The sequence below is a fragment of the Mesoplodon mirus genome (genome assembly GCF_964341445.2).
Source record: "Mesoplodon mirus genome assembly, chromosome: 6".
In the NCBI taxonomy this organism is placed as follows: Eukaryota; Metazoa; Chordata; class Mammalia; order Artiodactyla; family Ziphiidae; genus Mesoplodon; species Mesoplodon mirus.
The window spans coordinates 134,935,685-134,947,680 of record NC_138982.1 but is presented as its reverse complement, the minus strand read 5'-3'; the positions used below and the strand labels follow the sequence as shown (position 1 = coordinate 134,947,680).

The 11,996-nt window shown below is 38.5% G+C and overlaps 1 protein-coding gene across 3 annotated transcripts in view; it reads left to right on the top strand.

Moving 5' to 3' along the window:
- Positions 1-11,996, top strand: part of SYNJ1 (synaptojanin 1) — a gene marked incomplete at its 5' end in the record, with an annotated part of 88,818 nt that overhangs the window by 30,166 nt on the left and 46,656 nt on the right. For all 3 annotated transcript variants that reach the window (XM_082624812.1, XM_082624811.1, XM_082624810.1), the window contains 5 exons: positions 221-304; positions 5,756-5,817; positions 6,972-7,068; positions 8,439-8,608; positions 10,786-10,867. In XM_082624812.1, the coding sequence (XP_082480938.1) occupies positions 221-304; positions 5,756-5,817; positions 6,972-7,068; positions 8,439-8,608; positions 10,786-10,867 (495 nt within the window). The remainder of the gene's footprint in view (positions 1-220; positions 305-5,755; positions 5,818-6,971; positions 7,069-8,438; positions 8,609-10,785; positions 10,868-11,996) is intronic.

Genomic DNA, 11,996 nt, shown 5'->3' with positions numbered 1-11,996 from the left:
TATGCTTCTGTAGTCACTGTTTTCTTGGTTAATGTATATAGAAGAATTATCACTAGTTGAAAAAAGAATCCAACTTATTTAGTGGCCTAGGATCATTTGTATATGAGAGATTGGTCATAAGGTATAACTAGCGTGCACTAGAAGTTAGGAAATTTGTCTTTTGATGTAGAGGTAACAACTTCATCTGTGGAAATATTTTACCCATTATTTTTCTCTGTAGGTTGTGTACTTAGATGACTGTGTTTCTTCCTTCATACAAATCCGGGGGTCTGTCCCATTGTTCTGGGAGCAACCGGGGTTGCAGGTATGTATTTTGACATTTCGTTTTTTTTTCTCTTGAGAACTTTCCATATTTTCTCAAGTTTCAGGATAGTTTTTCAGTTCATTGGATAGTTCTACTACTCAGTCTAATAATATTAGCTAGATCCATAAATGAGGATCCAAGTACAGAGGTCCTGGAATTGTTCTAGTTATTTTTTCCTTTAATGTTCTTTTAAATATCCATAGAAATTCAGCTCCCATATTTAATATTAAAATTTTGATGTTTTCATGGCACATTGATTTCAGAGTGTTTCTGTGCTTTACTATCTCAGTATCTTAGTGTATAACAATTTAGTCTCTGTAGGTAGAAAAATGTAGTAGTTAAAACAAAGCTTCTGAAACCAGACTTCTCAATTTGAACCCTTACTCACCACTACTAGTTTTGTGATCTTGGGCAAGTGATTTAACCCCTTTGTGTCTCAGGCTTCTTATCTGTAACATGGGAATAATATTAGTAGTTCCTACTTCTTAGGTCTTAGGGTTCTTATGAGGATGAAATGGAAAGTGCTTGGAATAGTAACTGGCACACACAGTCAGCACTAGGTAAGGGTTAGCTATTGTTGTTAATAAGAATATATCTGCTACTGAAATTTTACTTTGTAATTTGTAGTGACTTGTCATCTTGAATATGTTCTCTGTTTTGCTTTCTGATCTTTTTTTCCGAAACTTTCCTTTGTTGATTAAATGTAAGATTTTTTTTCACCTAAGATTATAATACTGGATTGCCCATAGTAGTGTGATTTTGCATTTTATTTTTATTCAAACATGTTTAGTTCTGAAAGTGTTAAATTATATTCATTTTAGGCTTCTGATATATAATGTGTAGTAAATTTTGTGCCTCAGTCTACAGTATTGAGAAAACAGACAGAAAAAAAAAAATCTTGCCTCCATTTAGTTCACAGTTGGATCTCTCTTATTCTAGGATGGTTATTGTGGAGAAAAATTGCAGACCACTTGAACCTTTTCAATAAGGCAGTTTATTCAAGACAGGCTAAGAATTAACTGGGATTAATACTTGTACTGCTTTGCTAAAATTCCTGAGTTCTCGTTAAGACCAGTTTAACTCATGTGGGTTTTATCTTTGGCATATAAGTGTAACTTAAATAGATACATTCCTCCCCACGTCTCTCTTGGGAAAGAATACCCACCCTACCCCACTTCTCCTAACTTTTTGTGACCAGAGGAGGGTGTTTGGAATATTTGCTTTAAGAAATTTCTAAAACTCTGCTTTGATGCAAGGTAAATGCTTTTGCTTTAGAGACAGGCTAGTATAAGAGATTGTAATAGCCTATTTATAAGCCCTCTGTTTTACTGCTTTCTGTGTTATTAAAAAGTTCAGAATTACGGTGTTTGGTTATTCAGTAAGGTTGGATCCTGAGTAGTTACATTGAGGGGTCCTCCTTGGGTGGGACTTCCTTCCGACTTCCTTCTGTGTTCTGTGGCCTGTCCACACAAGTAGTCTGGCTGGATAATGTCATTTGATTATGGGCTAAAAACTACAGATTTTTAAATCGTGCCTTTCTTGATAGAGATAGTAATTTTTTTTTTTTTTTTTTTTTTTTGCGGTACGCGGGCCTCTCGCTGTTGTGGCCTCTCCCATTGCAGAGCACAGGCTCTGGACGCGCAGGCTCAGCGGCCATGGCTCACGGGCCCAGCCGCTCCACGGCATGTGGGATCTTCCCGGACCGGGGCACGAACCCGTGTCCCCTGCATCGGCAGGCGGACTCTCAACCACTGCGCCACGAGGGAAGCCCGAGATAGTAATTTTTGAGACATCAAGGCAGTCCAGCAATTCTGCCAAATCATCACTGAGCGGGCCTATTGTCTCAGGTTGGGTTGAGGATTGGGTCAGTAGTTCCCAGTTATTTAGCTTAGTAGTTTTTAAAGCCAGCCTTTCTTTGAACAGGGATGGATTCGTTTCATGAGTATCTTTTATCATTTCCCCACCATTCTAAACGAGTAGGTAATAGAGGAATGAAAATAATAGATATTGATTTAAAAAAAATAAAAATATCAAGACCCCAAGTTCATTTTCTCATAGAAGACAAATAAGGACTTTTGACTTAGGATGGCTGTAAATGGTCGTTAGGTGTCCTGTGTGTTCTCGGGACTGGAATTTATTATCGGGGGTCCTTGAAGTCAGTGTTGCCTAGCGAGATGTCGCACTTCACAAGTCATGGACAGAGAATCCTCAGGCAGTTGTCCCTTGTTCTACCTCTTTTCCTCCATGAATAATTCCTCTCAGGTTCTTAAAATATTTTAAAGGAATCTTTGGAAGTGATTTTAAAATGCAGATTCATGACCTCAACTTCACTTGAATCTTTTTGAAAGATTCAACTTGAATCAACTTGAATCTTTTTGAAAAGATTCAAAAATAGAATCTTTTGGAATGGGGCCAGGAATCTGCATTTTAATGTGAGTGGTTAATTTAACCACTCAAATTAGAGAACGTGCTGTACTGGATCCTTTCCTGCTGCTCTTGCAGCGTATCCAGCCCTGCCTGCTCCAGCGGCCAGTCCTGAGCCAGCAAGGCAGCCCTGTGACGCTTAGCCCCAGCTTTCTCCTAGGTCTTGGGACTTTCTCATTCTTTTCATTCCCACTCCTGTCATCTCAGTTAAGGTCTTCATAATTCCTTCTTGCCTGGAAGATCCTCACAGTTTTCTCACTGATCTCCTCCCTGCTTTCTGGCTATTCTTACCACTTTTGATCTATTACACTCATCAGATCTATGCACCCGTTTCTTCGTGTTCTGGCTTCCTCTACTTATCTGGCTTCATGCCTGGCTATTTCTAGCAAGAATCCCCTGCTCCCCAAACGAGGGTTTGTTGTCCTTCAGTAGCTGGCTCAGATCTCATGGAATGGGTTCCAGTCACTCCTCCACACTGATCTCTTCATGAAATCCTTGAGTTCTTCTAAGCATGTATTATTCTGTATACATTAGGTGTATATAGTCTTGTATCCCATGAGAAATTCAAAGACTGTAGTGATGCTTCAGAGAGAGCTTGCAATCTGTTTGGGGAGACAGGCCTTTTATGGAAAAGATAAATATCAGTATCAATTAGTTCGAGGCATCATAAGAGTTGTCATAAGGTGCTGCCCAGGTAAGAGTGATATTTCAGGTGCTGGCAACTCACTCATTTTACTTATGATTTCCTTTTTGTGAAGGTATTTAGCATTTATAATTTGTAGTGTTCCTATGATACTATATCATTACATTATATTATAGCCTATATTAGTCTTAAAAGATGGTAAGCATCATGGGATTTATGCCTGGTGTGGTGTGGCACATTGAATTTTTGGTTGAATTGAAGTTTCAGAAATATGTGAACACGAAGCAATGCTATTGTCAGAAGATGACGTTCCATACCACCCAATGAAATGGTTTTCTAAAAATATCTTTTTTTTTTTTTTTTTTTTTTTTGCGGTATGCGGGCCTCTCACTGTTGTGGCCTCTCCCGTTGCGGAGTACAGGCTCCGGATGCGCAGGCTCAGCGGCCATGGCTCACGGGCCCAGCCGCTCCGCGGCATATGGGATCCTCCCGGACCGGGGCACGAACCCGTATCCCCTGCATCGGCAGGCGGACTCTCAACCACTGCGCCACCAGGGAGGCCCTAAAAATATCTTTGATGTAACTTTTTTTTTAATTGGGTAAATTTATGGTTATTTAAAGCCTTAAAACTTTTATCACCATTGACATAACTTTTTTATTATAGATTTTTTTTAACATTGAGTAATAAAACCTAGTCTAGTCTAACCAACAGATTGCTGTAAGAGTTATGATGTGTAGCTAATTGTGTATATGCGTTGGGGAGCAGACAGTAGGGAACCACCACAGCCGTTACCTAAAAAACATGAGAAAACTTGTATTTTTTTCACCTTCTTAACAGTTGAGAGTACTGTGCAAGATAAATGTTGATGAATAAGCAAAATGCTAAGTCTTGAACTTTTATAGAGTTATAGGCAATTACCTGAGAGGACTCCAAAGAGAAAGTTTTCTGCCGCCTAAAATGCTTAAAGTCCTGGAGCACACATCTTTCAAAATTTAAGATTTTATACAGTCTATTAAGCACTAGAAAATGAAATGGAATATAGATGTGACATTTGGCTAATCAATTTTTTACTAAGAATAAAAAGCACTAAAGAGAGAATCCACTGATTTCTCAGGACAGTCATTCAGTTGTCTCATCAGATCAGGAGGGGTAATGCTGAGTGAATGATAATACTGTTAATTCAGTTTTGAACTTGGATGGGCATATTAGTGCTTATTTTCTAGTTTTATTTGTCCAACTGCATGACTGATTTGGCAGCCCTCCTCCCACGCCGCCTTTAAAGTCACTTTGTTCACAGATTAGCAAGAACGAATTCTGGGGAACTTTGATCCCAAAGTCTCAGGGAAATGTTTAAAAGTGAAATTCAGGTCTCACTGCTGTATATCTTCTTGGCATCTGTTACACCTTTCTCAATTCTGCCTCATCTCTCTGTCACTTTCCTATAGGAGAAAAGAAAAACTGTAACAAAACACAATCGGTAGGGGCTTCCCTGGTGGCGCAGTGGTTGAGAATCCGCCTGCCGATGCAGGGGACACGGGTTCGTGCCCCGCCCGGTCTGGGAGGATCCCACATGCTGCCGAGTGGCTGGGCCCGTGAGCCATGGCCGCTGAGCCTGCGCCTCCGGAGCCTATGCTCCGCAATGGGAGAGGCCACAACAGTGAGAGGCCCGCGTATGCAAAAAAACAAAAACAAAAACACAATCGGTAGTTATTTTCCATCTTGTTTAATTCTCTTAACCCAGATTTTCTGATTCTGCAAAATGTGCTATAGTTGTGTGCCTGAGAGATTGACTTGGAAAGTCTGTTTTTCCAGGAACAATATTTTTAATTTGTAGGATCTCTGGGTGAGGGAGGAGTGAATAGAGTATTCAGCGTAACAGAAAAAAAAAGAATATGTAGACATTGCACTTGTCGGCAGCCCAGAAGAGTAGGAATTTTGGTCAGGAGGCCTGAATTGTCATGCGAATCTTTTTTGAAACGAATGCTGTTGCCCTGAGAGGACAAGTTTACTCACTTGGCTGTATTTGGTTTTTTAGTGCCCAAATGGCAATATCGGTTGACATATAAAGGGCACGTAGTTTGAGCTTAAAACAAGGTAATGTATGTGAAAGCACTCTTAAAAATCTTACATAAATAAAAATTCTCGTTAGTTTACAAGTGTTTCATAATGGTTTAACTTCTAGTTCTTTTTTTGTGAGGTTGTGTTTTAAAAAATGAAAGGGATGAGAACCTCCTAGAACTTGTTTTTTAAAGAATATCATGAATGGCAATCACTCAGCTCACTACTGGGTGTTTAGCAAACGCATTGTTACATACTGTAAACAATATTTCTTTTGTCTACATGTTGGCTCTTGGTATGGTTAAACATATTTTTCTTATCTTAGGTGGGATCTCATCGTGTTCGTATGTCAAGGGGGTTTGAAGCCAATGCACCTGCTTTTGACAGGTAAGACTGATTATTTTTACATAGTGCTGTAGGTTTTGATATTGCTAAGCAGTGAGACTAGTTGTAATTGTATTTACTGATTCATTTCAGCTTTTTTGGCTCTAAGGAAAATTTCTTCTTGACTCCTAATTTAACTGGAGGACAGTGACACTTACTGTTATGAATTCTAGGGGTTGTAGCAGTAGGTGTGTGGGCCTTGTTGTCTGGGCCTTAAAACTACCTCTCACCAGTGCGCTGTCCAGTACGGTAGCTGCTAGCCGCCTGTAACTCTTGAGCATTTGAAATTGACTAGTCCAGGTTGAGATGTGCTGTAGGTATATAATATATACTGGATTTGAGACTTAGTGCAAAAAAAATGCAAAATACTTTATTGATATTTGTTTTATATATCAATTACATGTAGAAATGATATTTTAGCTGTATTGGGTTAAATAAACTGTATGTAAATTAATTTCCTCTTTTGATTTTTACTCGTTTAATATGCCTTCTAGAAAATTTTAAAGTGTATCTGTGGCTCATATTATATTTCCTTTGGACAACATTGCTCTCTAGCTTCTGGAATGGTTAGAAGCTGGAACAAATAAAGGCTTATATTTGGGGTCTCTTTTTCTTAAGGCTAGAGCTATCAAGGAGGTCTCTCTGAATACTCACGGAGTGTGTGATGTCCTCATGTGTGAGGCGCAGCCCTACGCCCTCTGCCCTCGCTGCTTTCCCAACCAGGCTGGGTGGCTCGTGTTTTCCATGGCTGTCTAGCTTCAGCCTCAGGGTGGAGAGGGATCTGGATGATTCCAACAGCTCTAGCATAGGTGGGAGTTTAAGTCAGAGAGGAAATTGCATTAACTGGGTTTTTATAAATTCAGAGTTTTGAGACCATGTGGAATGGATTTGTATCCCGTTTTGCCAATTCTATGAGTTTAGGGGCTTCCCTGGTGGTCCAGTGGTTAAGACTCCACGCTTCCACAGCAGGGGGCTTGAATTCCATCCCTGGTGGGGGAACTAAGATCCCACATGCCACAAGGCACAGCCAAAAAAAAAGAAAAGAAAGAATAAAATACTGCCGCGTGGGTCCTGTTTAATAATGGGTTCCTGTTTATTGAAAAAAGTTTTTTGGCTTGTCATTTGACATATGTTTATTTCCTTTCTTTCTTTAATAGGCATTTTAGAACACTTAAGAATTTATATGGTAAACAAATAATAGTAAATTTGCTTGGATCTAAGGAGGGGGAACATATGCTAAGTAAGGCTTTCCAGGTAAGTATGATCATTTTTTTCTTCTGTTCTGGCCCATGGACACCTAGAATGGTATTTTTAAATAATATAATAATCAAATTCTTCCAGGGAGTAAATTACTTCCCAGAAAAAGATTGGGTACTTGTTGGAACCATTCATTCTTTGGGGCAATTAGGCAACAGTTCAGGATAATCTTGCTGAAATTGGGATTATGGAAAGCTTTCAAGGCAATTGACCCTGTTTTCTATAGAAAATCTGCTTATTTATGTTGTAGAGAAGCAGAAGGATACCCTCCCTCTAAAAAATGCTCGTCTGTCACTGGCATAAAGATACCAGGCAGTTTCCTCCTTCATCTGTTCATCGTCTTGCCTATTTCCTAGAAACCATAGTCACTGTTTTAAACCTATGAAATGTTGAATAATGCATTTGTATACACACAAGACTTCTTGTACTGATTAGAGAAAATTTGAGGACTTTCATTAAATAAAAACCTAAAGAAATGTCTGACTTCTAAGGAAAAATATTTTTCATAAATGTTTGTTGAGTCTGAACTGATATAAATTATAGTGTTACATAAGAGTATAAACTTAAACAAAATGGTTAGAAAACATTTTCTAAAGTTTAAGCTAATGAAGTACAAAATTAATTTGGCTATTTTGTTTTAATATTGTTAATAAACAACTTATACTTTAGAGAATGACTTTTTATGGTAAACTTTTGATACGTTTGTATATATTGAAGGTATAAAAAAATGAATTTTTCAATTTTTGATGGGCTTTGTCTTAAAAAATAAGCTATTTTATTTTGAGTTTCTGTAATAGATATAAACAGTCATTATATTTTTATGGTAAAAAATGAAACGCTGGTGGCTGGAAATCATTTTTCATTTTCTAAACCAGATGGGAATGTTATTTAAGTTCCCTGCTATTAATCATGTCATACCCAGTCTCTCTGGGATAGTATATGAGGTTTTAGGAAAAAGATGCCATAAGATAACAGCAAGTAATTTTCCATTTTACTGCCAGTGGCAATGAAAGCTTTGTGAGATTAGTAAGATTTCAAGGACCTGCTGAGATTTTCATTTAAAATGTAAAGTTCCAGGGCTTCCCTGGTGGCTCAGTGGTTGAGAGTCTGCCTGCCGATGCAGGGGACACGGGTTCATGCCCCGGTCCGGGAAGATCCCACATGCCGCGGAGCAGCTGGGCCCGTGAGCCATGGCTGCTGAGCCTGCACGTCCGGAGGCTGTGCTCCGCAATGGGAGAGGCCACAGCAGTGAGAGGCCCGCGCACCACACACACACACACACAAAAAGTAAAGTTCCATTTATAACAGTATATTGATAAGATCATATTTAGCTAACATTTAGATGAATATTTGCCTTTTATTTTCAGAGTCATTTGAAAGCTTCTGAACATGCAACTGATATTCAGATGGTGAATTTTGACTATCATCAAATGGTTAAAGGAGGAAAGGCAGAAAAATTACATAGTGTTCTTAAACCTCAAGTCCAGAAGTTTCTGGATTATGGATTTTTTTATTTCAATGGAAGTGAAGTTCAAAGGTTTGACTGCTCTGTTTCTCTTTTCTTTAAACTGGGACTTTGCTATAATTTTATTTAATTAAATAAAATACCTTCCTTTATTATACTTGATTTTAAGCTTCTTTTCCTTTCTTTCTAGTAATAGCTTACATTACTGGGGACATACCATGGGTCAAGCAGTACACTTAGTCTTTACAAGTATAATAACAATCGTAGAGATCAGTTCTATTATTATCTCCATTCACATTTGAGGAAGCGGAGGCATAAAGCTATCATCTGCCCCAGGTCACATAACTAGGAAACGGTAGAGCTTGATTTATCTGGCTCCAGATCTCATGCTGCTATCTCTGAGGCTATTACAGTTCTCTCTTAAAATTAATGTCTTAATATTTCTTGGCCTCAGTAAGGATTATTATTATTATTATTATTATTATTATTATTATTATTATTATTATTATTATTTGGCTGTGTTGTGTCTTCGTTGCTGCATGCGGGCTGTCTCTAGTTGCAGTGAGCAGAGGCTACTGTTCGGTGTGGTGCACGGGCTTCTCCCTGCGGTGGTTTCTCTTGTTGCGGAGCACGGGCTCTAGGCACGCGAGCTTCAGTGGTTGTGCAAGCGGGCTCAGTAGTTGTGGCTCGCGGGCTCTAGAGTGCAGGCTCAGTAGTTGTGGCGCACGGGCTTAGTTGCTCCGTGGCATGTGGGAGCCTCCTGAACCAGGGCTCGAACCTGTGTCCCCTGCATTGGCAGGTGAATTCTTAGCCACTGCCCCACCAGGGAAGCCCCCAGTAAGGATTATTAAATGCAAAAAAAAAAAAAGACATTGGTTATTGTCTGCTCTGATACAGAACTATGGGGTTATAAATCTGAATGTGTGTTTAGCTCCTCACTACTGGCCTAATTAGAAATAAGTGGTAATCGTCATCATTCTATGAAGGTCTCTGCCCATTCAAACATGGAGGTGCTTAGCATGGTCTGAGGGTGGAGTTTTTGGCCCTCTGACATCAAAAGGTCACTGACTCAACATTCACACATGCCCAGTTGGAGGGTTGGTGGTCCTAACCAGTGTTAACCAGTTCAGCTTGGTCCTATCCAGTCTTAACCAGCTCATCTCCAGCTATACACAGCTGACTCCAAGTCCCTGGAAAATAACTTGGACAAACATCTTATTGCTTAGGCTGCCTGCTGCTTGGAGGATGTGCAAGTCTTAAAATGACCTTGATTAGTGAAGGCAGGTAAAATGGATTTGACTGATCATTACCCATGGTTTAATTATAATCTACATGAATCATTTATTTGGAAACAAAAAAAATAAGTGGATGTGGTTGAATTGAGAGATATGTAAGAAAGAATGTATGGCACATTTCAATTAGGATGTGGTCACAAATCCCCCTTGAACAATGCCATGGAGGGAGGGAGTATAGAGGACTTACAATTAGGTGACTTGAGTTCAGATTCTAGTTTGTTCCCCTTCTGATTTTGTGAGCCTGGATAAGTCATTAGCTATTATGAGTCTCTATTTCTTATGCTACAAATGACCCAGATTCCGTCAATAGTTAATGAACGCTTGCTAGGAGCTAGAGGCTGCTAGGAGGGAGAGGTCCAAGAAAGACAAGATGCATTTCCTGCCTTAAAGGAGCTCATGGATTAGTGAAGAAGATACAGTCTATAATAGACATCTTCTCCCTCATAGATTATTGAGGGTGTTCAATGACGTGTATGAAGGGACTTGAAAGCCTAAAATACTCAATAAATGTAAGCTGATGCTACAGCTCTTGAAGATAATGACTTTACAGATAATTAGGGGCATCTGAATAGTGTACTCAACTTTTCCCTTTCTCTGTGTTCCCAAAAGTCAGGCAACAAGAAAACAATTCAGTGTAATTCCTTGTGACTTTCTAAAGTCTTTTGCGTTTTCAACAAATTGAATGGAGATAATAAAATCTATCTTGCAAATCTAAAGAAAAAAGAATGTATGGCAGAATGTTAACAGTTGTAGAATCTGGATGGTGGGTATATGGGTGTTCACTGTAAAATTCTTTCACCTTTTTTGTGTGTTTGAGAACTGTTACAGTAGAAAGTTGGGGGTGGTGGTAGAAAGTAGATGCTACACTTTAATCAGCTTAATTTTTCTCAGTTTGTTTTAGGTTTGTTATTTTTGTTTTAAACTGTCTGTTTAATTTCACTGAATTTGTTACAGATGCCAGAGTGGTACAGTGCGAACAAACTGCTTGGATTGTCTTGATAGAACAAATAGTGTTCAGGCATTCCTTGGCTTAGAGGTAAAAAGAATAAAATATGTCTGTGCAACTTGTATCAAATGCCATTTTCAGTGCTTTTGTAATATTTATGTTTCTCAGTTACTTTTCACAAAATGAAGTTATGCTAAAGGCATTCTTCTAGTCTTTTTCTTTGGGGGAGGGGGCGACATCCCTTTTCGTTTAAATGTTTCCTTTATCTGTTCTAAATACTTTCTTTAGATAGCATCTGTTTCCCTCTATTGTTCCTTAACTTTCCCTTAAAAAAAAACCCCTGCTATTTATATTATTCCAGTAATTGCCTCTTCTGCCTGTCTTTTGGATAAAGAAAAGAAATACACGTATAGTGTGTGTGAAGAAAAAAAAAAAGAAATACATGTATATATTTGGCCTTCATTCTCTGTGTTGTCTTTTAAAAGTCTTTTTGGAATGGGGGAGAATCTGTTTTCACATGTACAACCCTATAGGATTATATTTTCGACAGAGTCTGATCCAGTGCCATTTACATGGCATTTTCAAATCAGTAGCTACAAAAAACAGGATCAGATGAAAATGTCATTGTTAGAAGGAAAGTGAATGAGAGCCAACTTCTGTAACAAAGTCTCTGTTTAAAAGTTTTTTCCTTTACTATTTATATATCAAATTCAGTCTAATTTAGTCATAATCTCAACTATTTGACAAACTGTGTAGCAATGCTGAGATTTCTAAGTCTTGCCTGTTCTGCAGCAGTTAGGTTCATAAGGCTATTGTGGGTCTTCATTTAGTTCCATAGGAACTTAGCATAGTTCGCAAATACTATGAAAAACAGGAATAGGAAGTAACAGGTTCTTACTTCTTCTAACAGATGATCTTAAATTTGGCCAGAATATTGGTTAATTAGTTACTCTGCAACTGAGGGTCTTTCTTTCTCGAAATGAAAGTACAATGTATAGAATTGTCTACTACAAAAATGTATTTTTCATGTAACTAAGTAAATATTACTGCTTTGCCTTTTTTGAAATCTGTCCTTGTGGTTTACTTAGAAACTACAACAGAAATAAGAAAAGTAAAAGCAGGAATTTGGTCATAGGGATGGAGTTTATCACACGGCTCAGGTTTGTTTTGAGTTCTGTTCTGAAGTGGCTAAAAACATTTAGTTAGATTCTGAGAGTAA